Below are 25,563 nucleotides of genomic sequence, written 5' to 3'. Positions count from 1 at the left end.
CTCTGAGGGGCTCTCAGCACCCCTCATGAATCTGGGTCATGCCCCACAGCTGAAAGCCACCTGTGGCCATGTTCTTCCAGACACAGTCTTCCGGCATTGGTGGGTGTACAGCGCAAGACCACTGGCCCTCAACTTTTTATACATGTCTGTTGCCACACATTAACTCTTTCCTGAACCCTCTCTTTGGAAAGCCCGTTTGTATGTATAAGGCGACAGCCATGACGGCATGTCTGTTATGGCTGGGGAGTGGGGACAAGTGACGAGGGCACTGATGGAGCCAAGGCCCCTCTGCAGCCGCTGGTGAGAGCTGGAGGGAGTGAGGGGCAAGCTTCAGGGTCGTTATTCCCGAAAGGAGTGAGGTGCCAAGGAGGCAGAAAGTCAGGTCTGATTGGTGTGACTAAAAGGATCAATGAAAAATAGCTCACTGTAACCTGGCACTCCTCCCAAGCTACAGGTGAGCGCCACCCCTCGGGGCTAACTCTTTAATGTTTTGTAGAGATGGGGTCCCGCTGCCTTGTCCAGGCTGGTCTCACTCCTGGCACTCTGATCCTCCCGCTCTCCCCGGACAAGCGTCGGGAGCAGTCACGCCCGCGCTTTCCCCGCGCGTGGCCACGGCGCAGCGCCACGCGGACCCGGGCACTTCCGGGCGGAACTGGGTGCAGCGCAGCGCTTGTTTCCGCCCGGCGGCGGCTAGAGCGAAGGACCGGCTTCCGGAAGGCCCTCCTGCGCATGCGCGGGGGAGGCCGAGGGTCTCTGCCAGGGAAAATGGGGAAAGTGAGGGGCCTGCGGGCCCGTGTGCACCAGGCTGCCGTGAGGCCGAAGGGGGAGGCCGCGCCTGGCCCTGCGCCCCTTGCCCAGGAGGCGGCCCCTTCGCAGGCCCCGGCTGCCGGAGCCGGGGGGAAGGTAAGTTCGCGGCAGCGCGGGCGGGACGCGCCGGCGGGTTCGCCGCGGGCTGGGGTCGGGCCGCCGCGTGGGTTTCGGGCCGCGCGAGCTGCTGGCGCCGCCTCCTGGGGATCCGCGACCCGGGCCCGCCCCGGGCTCTGCCGGTGTTTCTGAGGGACCGGCGGGCGAAGTGTGGTGGACTCCGAGGCTCCGCTCCCGCGCCCACGAGGGGCCGACTAGTATCCTTCCCAGTGCTGTGGGGAGAGAACCGGGAACCTTCCACCAGAGTTTGGAAGTGCCACACGGATGTGGCGGAGGTTCCCTAGAATCGCACTGAGCACCCCCAGGAGAGGAAAGGAAGTTTCCAGGTTAAAAGCGAAGAGCAAATTGAGCCTAGACCTTGTACCCTTCAGCAGTCATCTCCCTGTGCCCCCATCCCGCCCAGCCCGAAGCAGCCTCCAGTCCGCTTTCTGTCTGTCTGTCTAGGCGTTTCATACGAATGGAATCATGAAGATTGTGGCCTTTTGTGTTTGGCCTCTTGTACTTGACATGTTTGCAAGCTTTATCCAGGTTGAAGCATCTATTGGTACTTTATTTTTTTTGAAGACGATAATATTCGACTATATAGATAAACCGCATTTTATTTATTCCCATGCTAATCATTGAGCTGCCCTGGAAGCATTTACTGGTGTCAGTAACCCAGAGGCTTACATGGGAGTAGCAGAGAAAACATTGTTGGTACCTGGAGGCCATGGCTTTGCATCAGGAATGCTAATAAAATAGTCATGTTTATTAGGCACTTTATGTGCCTGCACTTTACATCTTCTCAGCAGACCTAACCCTCATCGTGAAGGGGAGAAATCTGAGAGTTGGATAAATCACCAAGAATGTTTGCCTACTGAGTGGTGGAGCTGATATTCAAACTCAGAATCTGGCTCCAAAGCCCCAGCTTAAAAAAAAATTTTTTTTTGAGATACAGTTTACGTGTCAAATGATTCACCCAATTATAGCGTACAAGTCAATGTTTTTTATAGTGTATCTACAAAGTCGTGCAACCAACAATACAACTTTCAGGATGTTTTCATCACCTCCAGAAAAAGCCTTCATCAGTCATTCTGGCAACAGCTAATCTACTTCCTGTCTCTCTAGATTTGCCTATTCTACACATTCCATATACATGGAATCATATGTGGCCTTCTGTGTTTGGCTTCCTTCACTTAGCATGCTTTCAGGGTCCATCCATGTAGCATTCTTTTTGTAGCAGCATTAACTTTTTAATTCTTTTTATGGCTGAATAGGTATACCATACCACATCACACTTTGTTTATCCATTCATAAGCTGATGATGTTTTGGTTATTTCCACTTTTTGGCTATTATAAATAATACTGCTATGACCATTTGTGTATCAAAGTTTCTGTGGAGCTATGCAGTGGAATTGCTGGGTCATATGGCAACTGTGTAGCTTTTTGAGGAACTGTTAGACTGTTTTCCACAGTGTTTGCACCATTTTACATCTCCACCATCAATGGATGATGGTTCTAACTTCTTGTGCTTATCAACACTTGTTACTATCTGTCTTTTTTTTTTTAGAGACGGGGTCTCGCTCTTGCTCAGGCTGGTTTCGAACTCCTGACCTCGAGCAATCCGCCCGCCTCGGCCTCCCAGAGAGCTAGGATTACAGGCGTGAGCCACCGCGCCCGGCCTGTCTTTTTGATTATAGCCATCTTAGTGGATGTGAGATGGTATCTCATTGTCATTTTATTTATTTATTTATTTTTTGAGACAGTCTTGCTCTGTTGCACTGCGCTAGAGTGCCGTGCCATCAGCCTCGGTCACAGCAACCTCAAACTCCTGAGCTCAAGCGATCCTCCTGCCTCAACCTCCCGAGTAGCTGGGACTACAAGGCATGTGCTTTCCGGTGTGCCTGCCTGGCTGATTGCTCCTGAGCTGGTGCAGCCTGGAGCCAGCCTTGCCTGTGGCCTCTGAGGCTCTTGGCTGTGTCATTCCTTGGCTTGCTGTGCCTTAGCCAGTTGCTATCAGTACCCAGGAGCCTCCGGATCCCTGGCTACCTAGAGCCCCCTCCTGCCATCTCCACATTAGTTCCAGGTGAAGTCAGTCCCTGCTGGCAGACTGTAAAGTTCTTCCTCCTTATGACCTACCTCTCTGGGGGGGAGCTCTGTGTCAGGTCACCAGAGATGGGGGTGGGGACAGCTTCAGCATCTCAGATGACACCCCTCGACTGGGGGGGGGTACCTTAGTCTTGTTTCTTGGCTCATTGGAGCCTCCACCCTGCTAGTGAGCTGGGATGGGGCCGATCAGGGTTAGGGTTAGTTTCTGACCATCCCTGCCTGGGGAGGAGCTTCTGCCATAGGGTGAGGTGGGGGCAGGGAGCCCTGGTCCTCTGGCCTCCTGCTTGGAATAGAATAGAGTCTGTGCCACATAGTGCCAGGGGAGGTCAAGGGGGACTCCAGCTGCCTGCCCCTCCCCTCCCAGAGTAGAATCATAGCCCTGGACTGGAGGGAAGGGAGAGAACTCCTGGATGGTTTCTATACGATGGGGCTAGAGAGCAGGTCATGGCCACTGACTCCTGCCGCTCCTGGCGAGATTTGTAAGTTTCTCCAGTGAGGTGGTGGTTTGGTGGGCAGCATCCGCCACCTTTGCTGCCAGTCCCAACATTGGCTCCCTGACAGCCCTGGCTCTCAACCCTGTGCTGGCCAGCCCGGGTGAGCCACCGTGCCTAGCCAGGACGGACTTCTTTTTAAAGGCTGAATAGGCCGGGCGTGGTGGCTCACGCCTGTAATCCTAGCACTCTGGGAGGCCGAGGCAGGAGGATTGCTCGAGATCAGGAGTTTGAAACCAGCCTGAGCAAGAGCAAGACCCCGTCTCTACTATAAATAGAAAGAAATTAATTGGCCAACTAATATATTTAGAAAAATTTAGCCGGGCATGGTGGCGCATGCCTGTAGTCCCAGCTACTCGGGAGGCTGAGGCAGGAGGATCCCTTGAGTCCAGGAGTTTGAGGTTGCTGTGAGCTAGGCTGACGCCACGGCACTTACTCTAGCCTGGGCAACAAAGCAAGACTCTGTCTCAAAAAATAAATAAAATAAAACTGACATGAGGCAGGTTGAAGGGGAGAAGCAGACACATTTATCAACCAGGTTTTAGACGGCCCAGGAGCCTCCTGAGCAAGCCCGAGAAGTGGCAAAGCCACGAGCTCTCTCGTGAGGTTGGACAGAGAGGCAGTTGGGGGACGTGACCAGTCTACACGGGGAAGCTAAAGGAAGGCGGGAATTGTTTCAACCAGGTCTGTTTGTACAGAATTCTCTCAGCTTTAACTTTTAGTCTTCATTGATGGGAATGTCCCTTTCCTTTGGTGTAGGGATGGCATCTTCCACATGGGGTTTTATCTCCTACTTTCAGGGGAAAAGGGAGGCCAGAGTGCCCTTGTTGTTCCTGCTGCTTTTTAAAGTGCTTTTAGATCTAAGTGATCCTTTTGCCAAACCTTTAGATCTAAATGATCCTTTTGCCAAAGTGGTCTATTTTGGTGCAGTGTATTCTGCCATCCTTCAGAAACCACCTCTGGGGTCGCCGTGGCCCTGCAAGGTCATGGTGCTTGGACTTGAATGGGCTGGGCGGGCAGGGGAGTGGGGGGCTGGGCTTCCAGCTCATCACAGCGTGGCCAGTAGGTGACTTGGAGGGTTGAGTCGGGTGTAGGGTGAATGTGACTCGGCACGCGGCCGCTGAGGTGCAGCATGGTTCTGACGGGAGAGGCGTGGAGAGAATGAGATAAAGAGATTGTCCTTTGTGACCAGCACTGACCCTGACTCCCAAAGAGCCCGGAGCAAAGCCCAGCTGGGGTTTGAGGCAGGAAGGAGACAGCCCCGGGCCGGGGCTCCCTCTCTGGGTCCTGGGCAGAGAAGCCAGGGGACCCAGGTCCTTGTGCATCCTCTCCCTGCCTTGCATTTCCCTCTCAAACCACGGAGCAAAGCTCACGTCTTCTTTTTCCCTTTTTCTTTGGGACATTAGGACTGGGCTTTCGTCAACACTGACGTCTTTGCCAGGACCAAGATAGACCCCAGTGCCTTGGTGCAGAGCCTGGAGCTGGACGCGAGGAGCGTCACTTCCATCAGGAGAGGTGAGGCCGCTTGCCTCGCGGGTGCTGGGCTGGCTTTGAGATTACGGCTCGCAGGCCTGGGGTCGAGCAGGGTGCAGGTGGCTTTCACTGTCCCTCTGTCCTTTGAGCGCTGGATGCCCCACTGGCTGCTTCTCAGTGTGAGTTCCCCAGAGCACATTGCAGCTTTTGTTTTCGCCTCTGGGCTGTGTTTTGCTGCCTTCCTGATTATAAGACCTGCTGCTGTTGGGAACCTCAGGGCGGGGGCTGCCCTGCACCCTGGCCCACAGTGGAACCGAGTCCTTCCTGGGGACTGGAGCCACAGGACTTGGCCTTCCCTGCCGACCAACAGGATTGAACTGTTTCTGCATATTCGCTGTGCTCTCGTGGCTTGTCCTTGTATTTGAGGCAGTGTTCGTTTCTTAAACTTGGTTGAGTGCTTTACATATAATAGAGGAGGTCAGCACTTTATAATTTTGTACCAATAAGTATTTTAAGGTTTTTTGTTGTTGTTATTTTCTTTGAGACAGGGTCTTGCTCTCTTTCCTGGGTTGGAGTTCAGTGGTGTCATCAAAGCTCACTGTAGCTAGCCTCAGATTCCTGGGCTCAAGCCACCCAAATAGCTGGGACTACAGGTGCCACCACCACTCCTGGCTAAATTTTTAATTTTTTGTGGAGATGGGGTCTCACTATGTTGTCCAGGCTGCTTGTGAACTCCTGGCTTCAAGTGATCCTCCCTCCTTGGCCTCCCAAAGTGCTGGCATCACAGATGTGAGCCACTGTGCTCAGCTCTCTCAGGGTTTTAAAAATTGCCATAAAGCCGAGCTCGTCCTTTATGTTTTATCTGGCAGTGGTCATTTGGATCAGTTTCCTTCTAATTCTTTCACAGCAGCCTGAACAACTATGTTTTTAAAGCGAACCCCTCTTCCCTGAGGTTTTTTTTTTTTTTTTTTTAGTTTTTTTTTTTTGAGACAGAGACTCACTCTGTTGCCTTGGCTAGAATGCTGTGGCGTCAGCCTAGTTCACAGCAACCTCCAACTCCTGGGCTCAAGCGATCCTCCTGCCTCAGCCTCCCGAGTAGCTGGGACTATAGGCATGCGCCACCATGCCTGGCTAATTTTTTCTATATATATTTGCCAATTCATTTCTTTCTATTTGTACTAGAAACGGGGTCTCGCTCTTGCTCAGGCTGGTTTAGAACTCCTGACCTTGAGCAATCTGCCTGCCTCGGCCTCCCAGAATGCTAGAATCTTCCCTGAGTTTTGAAACACACTGTATCATATGTCAGGTGATTGCAAAGGTGACTGATGGGGGACCTCTCCACTCGCCAGCTTTCTGTTCTCCAGATGATATGACCATGCGGTCTTCTGGTTTGCAGCGGGGTTCTAGTGGTTCCTGCCCCTCCGGGCCCCTCCTCGGCCCCTCTGTCTCTCCCTGTGCTGCCCTGTCTGTTGGGGTGCACTTGCCCGGGACGGTGTCCCTGGTCTGCTTAGCTTCCCAGAGTTGTCATTTCCTCATTAGTCAGGTGAGCATGGCACCTGCGGGGCAGGTCTGGAGGGCTGGGACTCCTCCCGGGCTGGCCAGCCGAGTGGGCCAGGCGCACGTCAGTGAGATGCCACATGTCCTCGTGCTCTGCATGGATGGGGTGGGGCAGCAGCGTGCTCAGGACCAGGAGGCCAGGGTCCCTACCCGGGAACGGGCAGGAGTGGCAGGCCCGGCACTGCTGCAGGGTTTACTGTGTGACGACATAGCCCCCCATGCAGTCCTCTCCTCCTGCCGCACCCCTCAGAGCAGGGCTGAGGCTGCAACCCACCCTTGGGGTGGCCCCAGGCCCACAGCAGCATCACCAGGGCACCCTTAGGATGCAGAGTCCAGGCCCCACCCGCACCCGCTCCTGCTGACCTTGTTTCACACACACTCTGGGGACCCTCAGGCTGGCAGTCCTGCCTCAGCCCTGGAGCACAGGAAGCCCCTCCTGTCTCCGTCTCCATCTCCTGCCGCCCACGTGTGGCCTGTTGGTTCCACCCAGGCATTCCCCGGCAGGTCCTTCCCGGTCTTCCGGCCGGGGTCTTTGCAGCCCCGCAGCACAAGCTGGCAGCGGCTGAGTGGATCTGGGGACCTGCACTCACTCGGTGTCCAGCGCTCAGCAGGAAACTTTGTCACCTTGCACCTCACACTGAGTCCCAGGTGTTTAGAGAATTCCAGGTTGCCACAGCGCAGCAGGCGGCATTGGCTGCTGGGGTCTGAGGATGGTGACCACAGTGCCTGGCCAGGTGTAAACCCAGGGAAGATCCTCCTTCACTGACTGAGGGGGTCGGGTGCAGAGGGCTCCCTGGCATCTGGGGGCAAGGACCCGAAAGCCACGGGTGGGGAAGGGGCCCGGTCGTGACGCAGAGCTCAGAGCACCAGCAGCGCGACCTGAAGGTGGAGCAGGTGGCCTTGCGGGGGCAGAGCTGTGAGTGGTCCACACGGGAGGGGAGCCGGGCCTGGTGGCCGTGGGCGCGGGCAGCAGGTGGGTAAGAGTGGGGCTCCAGGGCTCTGCTCCCCACCAGCCGGTGGCTTTGGCTAGACAGCTGGCCGCTCTGGGCCAGGCTTAGCAGCTGCCTGGGGAGGATACCATGCCTCCTGAGTTCCGGCAGCTCCGAGGTCTGGGCGAGGTGATAGATGTGAAATGCTAGATGGCGCTTGGCATAAGCGAGTGCTCGGGGCGTGTCGTGGGGAGACTGCCCCTGCCCCGCTGACGGAGGCAGGCCTGGCAGTGGAGCTGGGGCCCGTGGGCTCTGCGGCTGCCTGGGTGTGGGGTCTGTGCTGCCTCCTCGCCCATGAGTTGCATGACTGTGGGTGCTCTCTGACCCTCAGTCTCCTCGTCCATAAAGCGGTGACAGACCCACCTCGTAGGTGCTGAGGGCCAACCTCGAATCTAGAAAGGCCCCAGCACATCCTGCGTGCTAGTCACCTGCTCCTTTGCTTCAAGTCCCCGTGAGGGGACTAGGCCAGGTGACTCCAAAGAGGAGCGTGTGCCCTCTGTTCGGGACAGCGGGATGTTGTCACCGTCCGCCTAAGCTGCATGCTCCCCTGCTGACCAGGGCTCCATGTGACTGTCCCTGAGGGGAAGTGTGGGTCCCACTGACCTGCCGGCTGTGGTCTGAGCTTCTCAGAGCTCCCGTGGCCACAGGCCTCCCCCTACAGAGGCCTCCTTCCCATCTTGTGTTGTCCCTTTCCTCTGTCCCCTCAAGCCCATGGGCTCAGCGGTCCCCAGGCCTGCCACACTCCGGCCTCACACAGGGATTTGGGGCCGTCATGCCGCCATCGGCTTCTCCCCGACAACTCCACCCTGCGAGGGTCTGGCTTCTCCAGTTGGGGGCGACGTCGCTCCCTTTGAACGGCTCTGGGCCTTGGTGTCGGTCTGTCGGGAGTGGCTGCGGTGGGGAGGCACGGGCGGCCCACGCCACAGAACACCCGCACGCTGGTTTCACATTTCGGTGTCACGTGTGAACGCGCGGCACAGGGATGCTTCCTCAGGAGCACCGGACAGCTGCTCGGAATGAACCTGAGCGTTATAATGAATTGAGTTCTTTGGGTAGTGAGTTTTTCTTTTTAATTTGGGTTCCCTATTGTGCATAAAAACCTTAAATAAAGGACCAGTCACCACGTCTGCATCTTACTGACCCAGCGTCGGGGCTGTGTTCGTGGCCTCCCAAGTCATGTGTACGGTGTTCCCGCATCCCACCCCTCCAGGGGCCGACACTGGGGTTATTCAGGCTGCAGAGGGGGGCTGGGTGTCGGGTGGGGGGGCCCTTGGCCTGGGGATGCCCCGATTGGCTCTGGCCAGGAGCCCTCGTGCCCTTTGCTGTCACTGTGATTCCTGCCTCAGCATCCCTGGGAGGGTTTGGGAGAGGCGCTCTGAGATGCAGTGCAGGTGTGTTTCCAGCTGATGTGTGCTCTCTTGGGTGTGGTCCCTGCCGGGTGGCCCCTATGCAGTGCGTTGAGTCCCTTCTCACAAGGTGGCCTCTGGCTTACTCTCTCGGGGTGTGGCTCTTGGCCCCAGGTTTCTGGTGTGTGTCCTCCCACCCACCTGCGGCGGCTCAGCCCTCCCCAGGCAGAAGAGCCCTGGGCTGGACGCAGGGGATCGTGGGACCCCACCAGGGGTCTGGGTGGAGGGAGCCAAGCCTGGCTCTTCCCTGGCCCCATGACATGAAGGGCCAGCTTGCTGGGGTGGCCAGAGCTTGAGGCTGCCCGGCTCCATGGGGATGCTCAAGACCCTCAGCTGGGCAGTCCCACAGGTGATGAGGGGCTTGCCCTGGTCTGAGGGCCCTGGGCTGCTTTTCTGCTGGCTGCTCAGGTATCCACCTCTCAGGGCCCCCGTGGGCAGCGGCTCCGCTGTGTCTCGCCTCTCTACCCATTCCCTGCAGTGGCTCTTCTGTTTGCCATGCTGGTCACCTCGGCTTCCAATGTGCCAGTGCCCTGGGTCCTGGCAGGTGGCGTGTGGGGGCTGGGGACAGGCACGGGTCGCATGGATAGCTGAGTCTGTCCGTCCGTGGCTTGCCCGCCTGCCTGATTAGCACGGCACCTCCTCCCCGTGCCCCGTCGTCCTTGCTGTGGGCTGAGTCAGAAATAGCGCTGTGCTCTGCCGAGGTGGAGGCAGCTGGCGTGGCTGGAGGAGGGGCTGTCACCGTGGGCAGACGCCCTCGCCCCTCCTTCCCCTGCAGCCCAGAGAGCCATGGGGCCTGTTAGTCCTTGTAGGTGCTTTGTTGGTGGCATCTTCCTTGTATTTCTGCTGGAGCCTCGGGGTCCCAGCGGGCCTGGAAGCCACATTGTCTCCTCCCTTCCCGTTATGGGCAGGGGCTCTGTGTCCCGGGAGGAACCCACTGAGATCTCAGCCATGGGCTGTGGGGTTCCTGCCCTGGGAGGAGGAGTGGTGGGTGCAGAGCCAACGCTGGCCCAGAGTGTCCCCCTCATCCCCACTACCTGTCCTGCAGACCACCCCCTCAACGAGCAGAACCCAGCTTTGCCCTGTTCCCAGGGCCATGAGTGAAGGGGCTTCGCAGTGGTCTTGTGGGCCCACTTGTAAAGCGGCCTTTGTGTCTGCCTTTGGGCAGGGGGTCTTGGGCTAGTGGCAGATCCAGGGTGAGCACCTGTCTCCTCTGTCCCCTGCCCTACACTGCAGCCACCCTGCCGTGTGGCCAGCCTGGGCTGGTACAGCGAGCCCGTGTGGGACGCGGCCTGGCCTTGCGGGTGGCTGCTGTGGGCTCTCTGGTGGCTGAGCCCATCGGCCTTGGGCACAAAAGCAAGATTTGGCGGCAGGCCACTTAGGGGTTACGGTCCACAGAGCATACTGTTTCCAGTTTTATCTTCCTTCCTATGGGAAAGTTGCAGAGAGTGAGCCTGCGCTGTTCTCAGACAGGCACCTGGGACTCAGCCCCAGAGGAGCAGGCGAGACAGCAGCCTGGCGGGAGGATAGGCCTGGTGTGGACTCAGTGGCCGAGGACTGAGGGGGATGGCAGCGTCGCCTCCAGTGGCGCTCACAGCATACCGGACGGCATGGGGGCCACCAAGAGGCAGTGGCGGAAACACATTGGCAAGGGTGTTGGGCCGGGTGAAGAGGCTGCCGGTCTGTGCTGTAGGGACCCAGAGCACGTGCCCCTGGCCCCTCGGTGGGGCTGGCTTTCCTGGCCAGGACAGATGCTGCCCAGGTGATTGCTCCTGCTGAGACCCCAACATACCCCTCACTCCACACTCCCAGGCAGAAGGTTCTGTGGGCCCCCCCCCACCTGCTCATGTTGGGCTGAGGCCCCACCCTTACCCCTGCACCCCACGCAGAGGCTTCCTGTGCTGGGCTGAGATCCCAGCCTCCTTCCTGCACCTCAGGCCTGTGCTGGGCCACGCCTTGGGCTTCCCGCCCAGCCCCGTGTGCAAGGAGTGCCCAGCAGAGGGCAGCAGAGTCCGCCTTCCCGCTGCCAGGTGGGGGCAGTCCCGGGATGGAGCCGAGCAGAGGGCCTGGGTGAGGCTGACTTCTAGCATTCACCCAGAGGCTGTCTTTAGGAGTTTGTATAAACGAGAACCCTTAAAAGGCCTTTATCTACAGCCGTGAAGTCAGGGGTGTGATGAAAACCATGTGGAGCATACTTGTTACTTATCTTTGCCCCCAGATTAAAGAGGAACATACAGGCACATTCCACCAAGGACCTCTGGAAGCCGTCTCCGCAGAAGCTCGCCCTGGCCTTGCCTGGGGCTCTGTGTTGATGCTGTGGCGCATGGGGGTGAGGCCAGCAGGGTGCTCGTCCTTAGGAGCCGCGTGAGTTGCTGTCTCCCCAGCCAGGCGTCTTCATGAGCCACTTGCTGTTCCTACGCTAGACCAATCTCACAGGTGTGGCCACGGCACCCTCGCAGGTGTGGCCGGCACGCACCACTGCGTTTCTCGTCTCCCAATCTCGTTGTGAGGAGCCGGAGTCTGGTTCTGGGGCGGATGTGCTGCTTATTTCCTTCTCCCATCTCAGCCACCAGGCCTGTGGGGTTCCGTCCTGCCGTCCCTTGTTGGCAGCAGGAGGTTTCCGCGCTCAGCTCCTTCTGCTCCAAGGAGGAGGTGTTGAGGGCCCGAAGGACCTGTGAGGTCATCCTCGTGAGCTGTGAGCACAGAGGCCAGCCCAGGCAGGCGACACGGAGGATCGCAGAGACCTGCCTCTCCCCATCCTGGAGCTCGTGGTGGCAACCCAGCACAGGCGCTCGGGCGCAGTGCAAGGGGCCAAGTCATCAGATTCAAGTCGCCTGTTGTGTTTAAAGGCCTTAAAAGTGATTTCAGAGATGCAGCAGCGGCAGGAGAAGGTTCCCTTGGGCTCCGCCAGTCTGCCATGCAGGCTGCCCGTGTGTCTCGTGTGGGTCACGGGGTTAGGCCCCTGTTCACTCAGCCTGTGACAAGCCACGGCTGGTGCCCTCCTAGGCACAGAGGAGATTCTCAGCCTGCCCGTGGCGTTGAAACCCACAGCCACCCAGGGCCGGCGTCTCGCTGGGTGGGATGTCTCCATGCACAGGGAGTCAGGCAGGCTGGTGCGCGAGGCTCTGGGGCGCTGCAGACCTTGGGGGGCAGGAGGAAGGTTGCGGACGGGGCCCCTCGCCCGTCCTGCTGAGCACGGAGCCCTCGTCGTGTCGAGTGGCCGAGTCTCTGCTGCCCCACCTGTGGAGAAGGAGCCAACGTAGGGGACTGGCCTCTACCTAAAATTCTTGTAAAAATTAGGTTTTGTGATAGAAAAGCAGTGTCTGTTCACACTGCAGAGCAGACAAGTAAGCAGCTTTGGAAGATACGGTAGAAACCTGATCCTGCCCCCAGCCGGCTGCTGTGCCGTGGTCCCGTCTGTGAACTTTGTGTTGGGGAGACCCTCCGTTCCTCGCACTGTCACCAGGGCCCTCGCCTTGGCCAGCAGGTCCTCAGACACCCCCCGTGCTCTTTGTCCAGACGGGGTCCGCCGGTCACACATGGTTGTCGTGGACCTGGGTGTCTGACGCTCGCCCAGCGCCGGTTCTCACGTTCTCCAGCACGCGGCTGTCTGCTGTCTCCTGTGTTATTTAAGAAGTTGCTGGAATTATTTTCTGGAGCTTTGACATTAGGGGGTTGGGCCTGGTCACCACAGCTTGGCTTGGGGGCTCGCAGCAGCTTCCCGTTGCCAGGAGGCTGCCCCTGCCCCAGGGTGTCCTGTCCCCCAGGCGTCTGTCTCTAGCTGCTGCGGAAGGAGGTGGACATTTGGGGTCATGTGGGCCCTTCGAGGGCCCCTCTCTTGCTTGGGGTGCTGCTGCGAGGGCCTGTGGGCTGTGTCCTGCTTTGGACGCCTCCTGCCCGGGGACGGCAGTGGGGAGATGTAGTCTGAGCATGTGGGTTGCTATTCTAAACCCGGCACTCGGGACTGGGTGGCTGGAGCTATTCTGGGCTCTTGGCGTGTTTCTGCGGTGTCGCCTCCTGCTAAGGCTGTCTCCACATCACTCACATCATCCACAGCTGGGGCCAGGGGGCGGCTGCAGGTTTCAGATGGAAACTTGGGGCTGAGCAGGGCAGGGGCTGAGGCCCGGGGTGCCGTGGCGTTGAGACGCCACTCATCCTGGTTCCTGCAGACGCTGTCTTGAGACTAGTCGGCCCCTAGGACCCTGCTTCTGGGCACACATTACGTTTCCAGCCCCCACGTCGAGAGGCCCCAGCAGGGCCTGTGCCGTCGCTCTCTGGAGCTTTCTGGATGAGGGAGGGGTGCTCTGACCCTGGGCCCTCTGAGGCGGCCCTGCCTTCCCAACATGGGGTGACAGCTGGGCGTTCTCCTGGCCGGGGCTCATCGCTGGCCTGCCCCCTGCATGGGGTGCTGTGCGGGCTTTGGGTGGGACCTGGGGGCAGGTGTGAAGCGACGTGTGGTTCCCAGACCTGTGCCCTGGGGGGGTGTGTGTTGGCCACATGCTTGGTGCCATAGTTTAGCTCTGACGGGGGTAGGTGGGCTGTAAGGGACACCCTGGAGACTCAGTAGGCTGGGTGCACACCAGGCAGCCCCCGCAGGGTGGGTGCCGTGCCTCAGGCCCTGTTGCGCTGAGACCTGCAGGGCGAGCCCTGCTCCTCTGTGTGGGAACAGTGCAGGCCTGTGGGTGCTGTCACCTGGCCCCAGGGGACCTTGCAGGCTGGTGGCCTCGTTCACTTGCCCTTCTGTTTGCCTGTGAATGAAGCAGTGGTTCGCAGCTCACCGTCCAAGGGCTCAGACAAGCTGGGGCTGCAGGAGGCTGGGCGCGCCCTCCACCCTCACAGCCTGGCCCGGGCTGGGCGGTGGCCCTTTGCCTGGGCGGCCGCCGGTGCATGCTGCAGGGCACACCGCGAGGCCGTGCCTCGTTCGCTTTATCCTGGTACCTGTGGTCCCTCTGGATGGTCAGCATGCACGGCCGCATCCTATAAGTAAACGGTGACAGTCTCTTCCTTTTTTCTTGTTTGCTTTCTGCCTGTTCTCTGGCTTCGCTGCCGTGGCGACAGCAGGACGGCACCCGGCGGTGCTCCTGGCGGGGCTCTGGTGCTCCTCCTTGGGCTGGGGTCAGGTCAGGAGCCTGTCTCTGTGTCTGTGGAGACCGGCATGTGGATTTCTGAGCCAGGTTCCTTGCTCGTATTAGCTCCAGGAGCTCTGCAAGGTGCAGGGCCCCTGGGAGTCTGTATCTCCCGGCCGGGTGGGCTGGAGAGGACCGCAGAGGGCGCCCAGGAGTGACACCAGCACACTGTGGGTGCCAGGTGCATGCTGCCGGGTGGCCTGGGCCATCTCACCTGGGGCCCTCCTCTCAGGTGGATGTTGAGCTCAGGGTTGGGGTGTCCCCGAGGTGCACTTGGGAAGCTCTGACTGCCACTGCCGCAGTTTTTGTCTCCCGCAGAGGCCGGGTGCTGTTCTGAACGCCCCCCGCAGGCCCCAGAGCAAGGGGGAGCAGAGTGGGGCCGTTTGACCCTTCCCCAGACCTGCTGGGGGGGGTGCGCCCTCACCGCCTTACTCGGCCGTGTCCCTGGGGATCATTTCACGCTCCTCTCTGCACCTGCTAGCGTGGGTTGTATGACGCGACCAGCACTGCAGGGACTGTCCTTGTGCACGTCTTTGCGAACGCGAGTAAACAGAGTAAACACGTTTGTAGGTAAAATCGGCAGTGGAGTAGCTGAGCCAAACTTCTGGACATTTACCACTTCATGGATTTTGCCAAATTTCCCTGTGGGTCTGGCCAGCCAGGGTTGCAGACTGGGCCCTGCCGACATGAGCAGTGAACAGTGGCATCTGGTTTATGGACTGCGCGTCTCTCTTTTTCTTCCTTTCTCTTCTTTCTGACAGGGCCTTGCTCCATGGCCTAGGCTTGAGTGCAGTGGTTCCATTACAGCTCATTGCACCCTCGAGGGATCCTCCTGACTCAGTCTCCTGAGTAGCTAGGACTGCAGGTGCGTGCCACCACGCCCGGCTAAGTTTTAAATTTTTATCTTTGTAGAGATGGGGCCTTGCTATGTTGCCCAGGCTGATCTTGAACTCCTGGCCTCATTCAATCCTCCTGCCTCAGCCTCCCAAGTAGCCATAGAACTATGGGTGTGAACCACTGTACCCAGCCTAAACTGCGTAGTTCTTCATGAATAAGGGTCCATTTAGGCATCATCTCTGTCAGTTGCCTGCTGTGCACTTTCCTACTTTGCTTTTAGGCTATTTCTTATTGGTTTGAAAAGGCTATTTATATAGGAAGGCATAGACGTCTTTTGTTGACTACAGATGTTTCCTCCTCATTGGTAGCTCCTTTTGAATTTGTTATGTAATTTTCTTCCCCTTCAGAGGTTTTTAATTTCTTTGTGGTAAGATGTGTTTTCTTTGTGTTTTATAACTGACTCTTGTTTTATAACTGACTGTGTTTTGTAACTGACTCTCCTCATTTCTTTTATTCTTCAAAGTATTACATTTAGCAGTTGACAACTGGCTGTTTGCCCCTCTGAACCATAAACTTCCTTGGGAACCCTCTGTTCCTCTGTCATGCTTTTAAAGTTTCCTTTTGCATTTACGTATCTGATCCATCAGGATTTACCTTGGTGCAGAGTGAGATGAACGTTCCCTCTTTCTTTTCCCCTGGCGGCCTGTCCTGTAGCTGCACATAGGCTGCGTCACCGGGAAGTTGTGAGGACAGCCTCAGGGTGCTGCCCTGCTGTGGCCACGTGTGGTGCTTCAGCTTACGGCCTGAGCTGCGTCGGCCACGTCTGAGGCAGGCCCGCCACGTGCAGTGGCCTGTGCCCTGTGCCCAGGTCCTCACGGAGAGCTTTGTCGTGCAGCGAGAAGCACAGCTTCTTGGTGTCGTTTACAGAAGAGCCAGTCGCGTGTGGATTTTTCTTATGGTTCTGTTAGAACGGATGTCCTGGGATGCCCCTGGACCCCATCTTCCTGCACCCGACACCTTGGAGGCCGGTCCTGGCCCCCTGTCCTGGCCCTGCAGGCCCGTCCGAGGATGGGGTGAGGGCTGGGGATTAGCATCTTCCCTGGCTTGACTGACTGAGTCTCAGTCCTCTCAGCCCCCGCCTCTGCCACCGCAGCTCCAGCGCAGCTCTTGCTGCTGCAGGGCAAAGAGCTTGTCTTGTCTCACCTGCGCTCTTCCTGTCACGGGCTCTCACGCAGCCCGTGCAGAGTTTGCAACCGTCGTCCTCTCTGGAGCCGAGGGAGGGTTCCTACGGCATGTCGGCTCAGCGGTGGTTTCCAGTCACTGCCGCGGGGCAGGGCCGAGGCGGGTCCTTCCAGGGTCAGGGGCGGAGAGGCTATTCCCTGAGGGCCCTGTGGCCCTCCCTGCGCTCTCCAGAGCCGAAGCCCTGGTGGCTCCTCCCACTCCCTGACAATGTGGCCCTGGGAGTCTCAGTGACCTGGGGGGCCGTCCTGGCCCCGTGCTGCCCAGCTGCTTGTCTTGAGTGGCGACACCCTGTGCAGGCGGCGTCCGGGGAGGCTACGTCCTGGGCCCCGACGGGAATGGGACAAGGGAGCCTGCGTGGGGTTCTGTGCCAGCCGGTGCCTGTGAGGACGGGCCTGTGTGAGCCCTCCTCGTCCCACCCCCACCATGGTCACCAGGGGGCGCGGGAGCAGCTTGGGCGCTGGGGCTGCTGGACTCCACCGGCAGTGTCTCCGGCACGTCCCCTCACGTTGAGGCCTGCTGCTGGGGGCCTGGGTGTCGGTGGCCACGAGGGGTGACGGGGGTCAGGTTCTGGGAGAATGAGGGGGTGGGCCCTTCTACGACTTGTCTCAGCCACTGGCCAGGGTTCTGGGGGTTTGGTTTCTCGGGGCTTGCCCTCCTCCCCAGGCACAGCAGACTGAGCAGGCCCAGAGGACTGGGTGTGACGTCTGAGCCGCACGTGCCACCGGTGGTCTGGGGTGCAGGGACCCAGGGCATGGAGGGAGAGGCCTCTGTCGGAACAACTGGAAGCTGGGGTCCCAGCCACCTCGCCCTTCCCACCTGTGCAGCCCCCGTCTCGGGACGGGCGGTTGGTTGGTTGTGTTGAGTCTTATATTGCGAGTTCTGGGGAATTTGCTCTTCCTTACGGACAGACTGTGGCTGGGCCGAGTGATGCTCCAGGCTGGGCCAGGCCTGCCCTGGGCTCGGTGTTCTCGGCATGCGCTCCAAGCTCTCCAGGTGAGAAGGTCAGGCTGGGATGACCTTCCCCAGACATGGCCATCGCTGCTGTCACTAGTCCTGTCCCTCCCGCATGTCCATGGGGGCCGTAGCGCTGGTGCTGGTGCTGCTGGGATCTGGCGCTGGGCAGGGCCCAGGACAGCCTCTGACGGCTGCCCACCCTCACGGGGGACCAGAGAGGCCTGCGCAGTCCCGCCCCAGCCCCTTCTTTCTGGGCTGGCCTCTCTGTGGTAGTGACTCGCGTGAGGCTCCCGTACGTGGGTGGCTGCCGCAGGAGATACGGTTTGTGGGTTTAGAGACCAGAACAGCCTGAGCCGGCATCACATCAGCAACCACTTGTAGCCAGGGAGGGATGCACACGCCCACCCTGCTCCCTGTGTCCCGCAGGGGCGAGGGGGCAGAGTGCGCAGGGCAAGCGCCCTCTGTAACCACCACGCTGGAGAGGCTTGTCCACAGCCTGGCGAGGTGGCAGGAGTGAACCCAAGTGGAACCAGAAAGTGGCGGCAGGGCCAGCGGGGCCTCCGGGGCGGCTGCCAGGGGTTCCGGGCAGCCTCTGCTCTGGCGTCAGCATTCCAAACCTTGCACGTCTTGCAGGAGCAGCGTGTTTGGTTCCTGTTTCCCTGGTGCCATGGAGATGGGGTGCTGGGAGATGCCTGGGGCTAGAGCCCGGCAGGGTCGCGACACCGGCGGTCCTGACCCAGCCTTTTCTTCATTCCAACACCCCATAGGTTACCGTTTGGGTCAGTTTCCACTGAAATGATTTCGAAATTGCAGAAAGGTTGCAGAAACAGTCTGGAGAAAGTTTGATTCTGCTCCGTTTGAGGAGTCCCATCGAGGCCCTTCTGCCCGAGTCCCCCACACCCTGGCTTCTGCTCGGAGCTGCGCTGGCTGAGCCAGCCCTTTCCCACCCCTTCCACACCAGCTTCCACACGCCCCACAGATGCCCTGACGCCCCACGTTTGGGCGTGCTGTCACCTACCTGTGGTTTGAAGCTGGGCCCTGCTGCACCTGCGGTCTAACACCCGCCCCGGGCTGCAGCCACCCTGCACCTGGAGGCCAGGCGGGTGGCCCGTGCATTGGGGGCGGGGTCTGTCGTCAGGCCAGCTGGACAGGCAGCGTGATCTTGGATGCCAGCGCCAAGCCCTGGGTGCTCCTGCTGTTTCTCCAGCCACAGGGGCCCAGGTGACTGCAGAGTCGGCCCCTCCCTTCTGGTCAGGGAGTGAGAGGTCAGGGGTGCTGAGGAGGAAAGTGGGTCGCTGCAGGCGCGGCTGGAAGGGCACACGAGGCCGCCAGCGCCCGGACCAGGGCCCTTGGGAAAGGGATTAAATGCCCTCGGGAATCACAGGCTTTGGAGGTTTTGTGCTCGTTCCCGAAATGAAGTCTGAAGTAGCTTAACAGGATTACTGCCTTTCTCCTGACAGAACTCGTTTCTGCTTTGTTTTTCCTTGGACACCATGGGTCTGTTGTGCTAGCCAGGAAAATCTGCTTGCCTTGGAAAGGAGAGCGGGAGACACGCATCTCGCATGGACTTGTTCTGGGGGGATTGTGTCTGAGGCTGAAGCCACGTCATCGCGGGGAAGATCAGTTCAGGCCGAGGGAACGGGGCCAGCCTCGGGTCCGCGCTGTTCTAGAGCAAATTAGAGGCGGAGGTGCCGTTACCAGCACCCTCTCCGCCCGCACAGCCCCGATGCCGGGCGCATCTGGCAAGCGTGGGCCCTTCCCTGCCCCCAGCCCCGAGCTAAGGAGGCTCCTCTGGCCACACGCGGGGCCAGCGCCACGGCTCCACGTGGACTGAGCACGGGGCCGCCTGTGGGGGCCGCCTCGTCGGGGCTCTCCGTGGGGCAGCCCTCCGTCCCTGTTGCCAAACAGGCAGTGACAGTCTGTCTGGATTATGTCCCAGATTTGCATGTCATGTGGAAGCCACGCTGGTACTCGTCTCCTAGTCTGTTTTCTTTTGCTTCCAACAGAGTACCTGGAAGTCGGTAGCTTATTTTTAAAGGACTTTATTTCTTATGGTTCGGAAGGCTGAGAAGGCCCAGGTCGAGGGGCCCCGTCTGGCGAGGGCTTCCTGCTGGTGGGACTCGGAGGAGCGCGGACGTGGTGCGGGCACTCCTGGCGAGGGGCTGCGCGCGCTGACGTGCCGCTCAGTGTGCCTGCCGCCTCCTGCGGGGCACCTGCGCCCTCCCGTGACGACCCTCAGTCCATAACCCACGGATGGATGACTGCACAACCTCCCCGCACTCACGGGGCAGAGCCCTCCTGACCCAGCCACTTCTCGGAGCAGCCACGCTGGGGGTGACGATTCCACGTGAGCTGTGGAGGGACGTCAGACTGTAGCACCGTCCCGCCATTCCCGGCACGCGGGGCTGTGGGAGGCTCGGGAAGCCGCAGGGGCCGCCCCCCTGCACTCCCAGTCCCACTGCCCAGTGCACGGGCCCTGCCCCGTCCTGTGGTCCTGCCCGGATGCCAGAGGGCAGGCTGCTCTGCGCTGGCCGAGGGCACTGTCCCCTCTGGCTGGTTCCAGCCCATCTGGGCACCGTCTGAGCTGTGGCCGTCCTTGGAAAAGGAAAGACACGGAGCCGGGGGAAGCGCCAGCTGGCGATGCCCAGACCTCTCCAGGGCCGGCTGGTTTGGCCGCTGGCCACGCACTGGTTTTTGCCGACACGGGCTGACCGTCTTTGTCCGGGTGCTAGTTGGCTTCCGGTTAATGTGGGGCAGTCCTCACTGATGTCACCGTGGAGCACGTGGCCAGACTTCCTGCCCAGCCTGGGCTCGTGCCAGGGGCGCTGGGCACCACACCATGGGGGGGCAGTCGTGACCGGGCCGGTTTTCAGCACACTGAGAAGCTACACCCGTGTCCACACCTTGGCTCATGGTTCATTTTGGGGAGTAAACCTCCAAATCCCATGTGCCCCTGCTCCCTTCTGTGTGTTCCTGGGGTGCAGGGGAAGTGTCCGCGTGTCCCAGCCTGAGGCTGCTGTGACGCCAAGGCCTGTGGCTGAAGAGGGTCTACGGCAGCTCCCCCAACCCTGGGCAGGTTCCTGTCCCCCGGGCCTCAGTTTTCTCATCTGTAAGATGGGCTAGTTCATCGAGTCAGTGACTGCACTGGAGCCAGCTCCTGGGTCGGGGACGAGCAGGTGCATCTCTGCCTGGGTGGGTGACAGGCTGGGAACTCGAGTTGCTGGCTTTGCATTTCCTTGTGGAGTGCCTGCAGGTGCAGCTGGGCCTGCCTGGCTGTGGGAGCACAGCACTCCTGGAGGCCTAAGCAGCAGGGAGGTTCTCTCACAGTCCCGGAGGCGGGATGTCCAGGGTCACGGTGCAGCAGGGCTGGGTCCTGTGAGGCCTCTTTCCTCGGTGTGCAGACGGCGTCTCCTCCTTGTGTCCTCACAGGGTCGTCCTCTGTGGGTGTCTGTGTCCTCAGCTCTTCTTACGAGGACACCAGTCAGACTGGGTCAGGGCCCACCCTGGTGACCTCATTTTACCTTAATCACCTCTGTAGAGACCCTGTCTCCAAATACAGTCACATTCTGGGGTCCTAGGGGGTAGGGCTTCAGCACATGGATTTGTGGGGGAGGAGGACAGGAAGGAAGGAGTGGAGGTGGCGCGTCTGAGTTCAGAAGCAAACAAGGTGGACGTAACAAGTGCGCGAGTTGGTTCTCTAGAGTAAAACAGGGAAGTATTAATGGAGGCGGAGAAGGAAGCACAGACCTGGGAGTTAGGCAGCAGATGTGGGCGCCAGTGAGGCGAGACAGTACAGTCTCTGCGGTGACCCTGGACGCCCAGTGCCCTGGAAGGACCCAGGAACCCGGGTCAGGGCTGGGGCGGGCGGAATCGGGAGCGTTTGCCTTCGGGTGTGTCGTTTTGTGGTTCCTGGTGGGATCACGCCCTTTATGTGGCAGTGGGGTGGCCAGGCCGTAGGGTCTCACCTGAGGAAGTTGATCCCAAGAGCACCTCTTGCCTCTGCAGGGAGCTGTGTGTCCCAAGTGCCCACAGGTCACCGTTGGTGCCCGACAGTTGCCCCATGTGAGGCCACCCTGGCCGCAGGGGTGGTTCTGGCTAAACTTGGAAGGGTTTCCTCTTCCCCTGGCCAGCGTGAGACTAGGCCGTGAAACTGAGCCGTGCAGCCCTTGCCTGGAGCACTGCCCCGGGGGCCGCAACCCTCTGTCCTCCCCTTCCCGGGCCTCCCTCCTGCCCCCTGCCCCCCACTCTGGTTCATACGAAACCCCCTTCCCCAAGTGCTCCTCCACAGGGCACCCAGTGGTCAGTGGCCAGGTGTCCCTCGGAAGGACAGTGGTGCTTGGCCCCCGATGTGCAGCACACACTGCACCAGCACCACCTACTGCTCTGCTGGCTGAGGGGCCGCACCCCCAACCTCCGTGCCCCACCCCCCACGCACAGACCAGCTGCTGTGAGCCCAGTGGCCGGGATGTGGGCAGCAGTGGTCCTCACACAGCCAGAATCTGCCCGAGTCCTGTATCCCGTCCGTGTGCTTGGGAAGTCCAGGCTTTTGTCCTGGCGTTTCAAGCAGACACGGCACCTGCATGCCTTGTGCTCACCGCGTGTTCTCTGTCCCCAGGTGCGGAGGCCAAGGCTGTTCTGCCCAAGAAGGAGAAGCTGAAGCTGAGACGGGAGCGGTGGCTGCAGAGTAAGTCCCTGTCGTGTCTTGGGGCTTCCACCTTGGGGCACTCCCTGTCGGGTCCCCTGGGAGCAGGTGCCGAGGGCATCACCTGGGAGGCGGCCATGGGGCACAGAGGGCAACTGAGGCACAGAGAGGGCGGCTGGGAGACTCGGCAGCATGGCCGAGCTGCTCTCTGTGGGGCCTGCGGGGTCCGGGCCCCCTCTCCCCGGAAGACAAGCTTGAGGAGCTGCTGCTCTTGGCTCCTTGTTTGTAAAAACCACCTATTTTTGCTTCCCGTGGAGAGAGTTTTAATTACAGAAGTAACTAACCCATGCTTGCTAGCGTCTTTTATGTGTTAGAAATACCTGCAGTAGCCTGTGAAACCCCTCTCGGGCCAGACCCGCACGTGACAACGCAGTTTCTGTGCGCAGTGTCTCCGCGTGGCGGGGCCCCTGGGGTCCCCGCTCCCTCTCAGGGCCTGAGGCCTTCTCCCCCAGTCTCCGTCCAGGAGTCGGGCTGTCCACGCACGTCCCGCCAAACGCCCCACCGCAGGCCTTGCACCCCCTTCCTACCGTTTAGTTTTGGAGTACGTGGTCAGCTTTCACAACTTGGGATGTTTGCTGATGTTTTTCCAAAGATTTTCTTGTCAAGATTGTTGCGCAATTTTTTCCTTATTGTTATCTTTTCGGTGTGATTCTGCTGACTTTGTGAAATTAACTTGGGATATTTTCTTTTTTGTGTTCTCACATGTTAAAGTATGATTTGCATCATTTTTTCCTTGGGGGTTTTAAAGAAATTTTATGTTTTTCAAAGGTAGTACTTAGAAAAGTTTGTCAGTGTTTTCCACGATTATTACTTTCATGTTTTCTATCATTTTTTGGATGTGTTCTAAGGAAGTGACTCCTCCCCAGTTTTGTTTGCACAGTTCTAGTTGTGCGGGGTGGGTCTGGACAAGCCAGTGGGCCGGGGCCCTCTGGACCTGGGACTCTTCTGAGCCGTGATGCTTTGAGGACACATAAACTGTCTTCCATGGTGCTTGTTTTTTAATTTTTTTTTAACTGCTTGAGTCAGCATTGGTCACTTGTATTTTCCCATAAAAGAATCAAATTCAATCAGATCTCAACCTTTATGAGCAAAGGGCTATATGTTGCTTTCTCATATAAGACATGTATGTCCTAAGTGTTCTGTTTACCGCTCTTTGTTGTTGCTTCCCCATTTCTGATTAGATTAGTTAAGAAATTTTGTCTCTTCCATTCCAAGAATTAATTCATGGATTTAATGGTCAATTCTACTCTCTTGTTCTCTAAGTTACTAGTTTCTGTTTTATTAGTTCCCTGTTGGAGCTTTCTTGAGGTTCGTTTGTGAAGCTCGTCTACTTCTGTGTGTTTTGTTTAGGAATGAAAGGCTGTGAGCTTTAGCTACATCTCCCAAGTTGTCTATACTTCATATTTTATTATGAAATATTTCATTTGGGAAAGTGAGAAGAATTTTATGGTGAACACACTTGTGCCTACCATGTGGATTTTCAACAGTAAAAATCCAGTCTTTATCACATAACTGTTCACCTGTCAGTTCCTGTCTGTTTGTCCATGAACACCTGTTTTTATGCATTGTAGAGTAAGTTGAAGCCATCAGTACACTTTCCCCCAAATAATTCTGCTGGAGTTCAATATTTGTTCGTGGTTCTTTTATTTTTCTTTTGAAAATTGTGTTTACGTGTGCTGAAATGTCCACCTTAAGTGTGCCTTACGGTGATTTCTGGCATCCCTTGCGGGATACTGACCGTCACTGTCACCAAGGGTCCCCAGCCCCTTCCCAGTCAGTCCCACTCCTGCTATTCCCAAGGTGGTAACCACAGTTGGGTCTTTTTTAGTCTGTAGTCGAGGTTTTTGTGCTGTAGACTTCATGTAAACGGAATCATGTGGGATGTGTTTCTGTGTCTGGCTTCTCTTGCTCAGAGTAATGTTCTTTGAAATCCATCCAGACTGCATGTAGCAGTCTGTGCCTTTTTCATGCTGGGCATCGTTCCGTTGTGTGGATATACCTTTCGTTATCTACTTTCCTAGTGACACCTGGGCTTTTTCCCATTTTTAGCTTCTACGAGTGAGGCTGCTGTGAACATTCTTCACAAGTCTTTATGTGGACATGTTTTCGTTTCTCGTGGGTAAATACTCAGGAATGGAACGCTGGGTCATAGGGTAGGTGCATGTTTAGTTTTATAAGCAGCTGCCAGACGTTTTTCTAAAGTGGTTGTGCGTTACACTCCCACCAGCAGCGTGTGAGAGTTCCTGTTGCCCCATAACTTTGCCAGCGTGTGGTGTGCGTCTCCTCAGCCTTGGCCGTCTGGTGATCGTGACCTGGTAGCTCATGGTGGTGTTAATTTTTATTACCACAAAAAGAGCATTTCATGAAAATGTGTTGATGCTTCATCCTCAGTGAAAGTCATCCTCCACGAGGCTGTTTGCCTTTTTATTGTTGTGCTCTAAGAATTCTTTGTATGTCCTGGAGGCCAGTCCTTGCTTGGGTATGTGTTTTGCAAATATTTTCTCCCAGACTGCGACTTGCCTATTCGTTTTCTTAAGAATTTATTTTGGTGAACAGAAGTTTAATTTTGAGAAGTTAAATTTATATTTTTTTCTTACGTGGTTATTGTGTATATGTGTGTGTCCTGTTTAAGAACGTTTTGCCTAATCCCAAGTCATATGCTTTCTTCTAAGAACTTGATACTTTAAGTTTTTATATTGATTGAGTTTTCAGGTCCGTCTTGGATTAACGTTTGTCTGTGGTGTGAATTGGTGTTTAAGGTCCTTTTTTTCCCCACTATGGATATGTGACTCATTTGTTCCAGCACCCTTTGTTATAAAGACTGTTCTTTGCTCACTGGACTGTTTGGTGCCTCTATGAAGAACCAGGTGGCCTTGTAAGTGCAGGTCTCTCTGGGCTCTCTCTGTCCACTCACCAGTTTGTTGTGCCTTAGCAAGTACCAGACTGTTTTGATTACTGTAGCTGTAAAGTGAGCCTGGAGTTGGATAATGTAAGTTCTTTACATTGGTTCTTCTGTCTTAAGATGACCTTGGATATTCTTCCATGGCATTTCCATATAAATTTTGCCATTAGCCTATCAGTTTCTTTAAAAACAACAAAACCCCAGTGACATTATGGTTGGGATTGCATTGAATCTACCGATCGGTTTTAGGAGGATTGCCATCTTGACAATACCATATCTTCAAATCCATGAACATGGTATATCTCACCGTTTAATTTTTTTGTCATCAGCATTGTATAGTTTGCAATGTAGAGGTGTTACATTTTTAAATAGGCCTTTGCTAAGTATTTCAGAGTTTTTGATGCCATTGTAAATGGAGTTTTTTCCAGTTTTCTACTAGTATATTAAAGTACAACTGACTTTTTTTTTTAATATTAATCTTGTATCCTGTGACCTTGTATTGGATCTGGTAGTTACTTTGTAGATTCCTTAGAATCTACAGAAATCTTAGAAATGCATATTTTCTCTGTGTGTGGATTTTTTTCCCCTCAAAAACGTGTTGAACCTTTCCCCATTTGGTAGCTGTGGGTCTGCCCTCCTGTCACCTTTTAAGGGGGACAAGCTTGCAAACTTATCTATGCTGTCCCCGTCCCCCCCCCCCATGTCCCTGCTCCTGGAGGTTCTGCGCTCTCTCCGCCTCCTCCCCACTGTCCCGTTCACCCGCCCACCGTGCCCATCCCGGGTAGCCTGTGGAGGGCACACACGTCCTCTCTGCTTCCCAGCCCACCGTCCTCCACCGTGCTGGCTGGCAGCTCCCAGCTCTAACACTGATGTTA

At 57.3% G+C, this 25,563-nt stretch overlaps 1 protein-coding gene across 1 annotated transcript in view; it reads left to right on the top strand.

Annotated features, from left to right (window-relative positions):
* Positions 1–688: 688 nt before the first annotated feature.
* The window catches only part of SLX9 (SLX9 ribosome biogenesis factor), a 36,773-nt gene continuing 11,898 nt past the window's right edge, over positions 689–25,563 (top strand). The window contains exons 1-3 of the mRNA XM_012780033.3: positions 689–903; positions 4,910–5,018; positions 21,700–21,768. Coding sequence (XP_012635487.2) covers positions 730–903; positions 4,910–5,018; positions 21,700–21,768 — 352 coding nt within the window. The 5' untranslated portion in view covers positions 689–729. The remainder of the gene's footprint in view (positions 904–4,909; positions 5,019–21,699; positions 21,769–25,563) is intronic.

Source organism: Microcebus murinus, chromosome 1, assembly GCF_040939455.1.
Source record: "Microcebus murinus isolate Inina chromosome 1, M.murinus_Inina_mat1.0, whole genome shotgun sequence".
Lineage (NCBI taxonomy): Eukaryota > Metazoa > Chordata > Mammalia > Primates > Cheirogaleidae > Microcebus > Microcebus murinus.
Note: the sequence above shows the minus strand (reverse complement) of the source record. Positions and strands in the feature narration are given on the sequence as shown.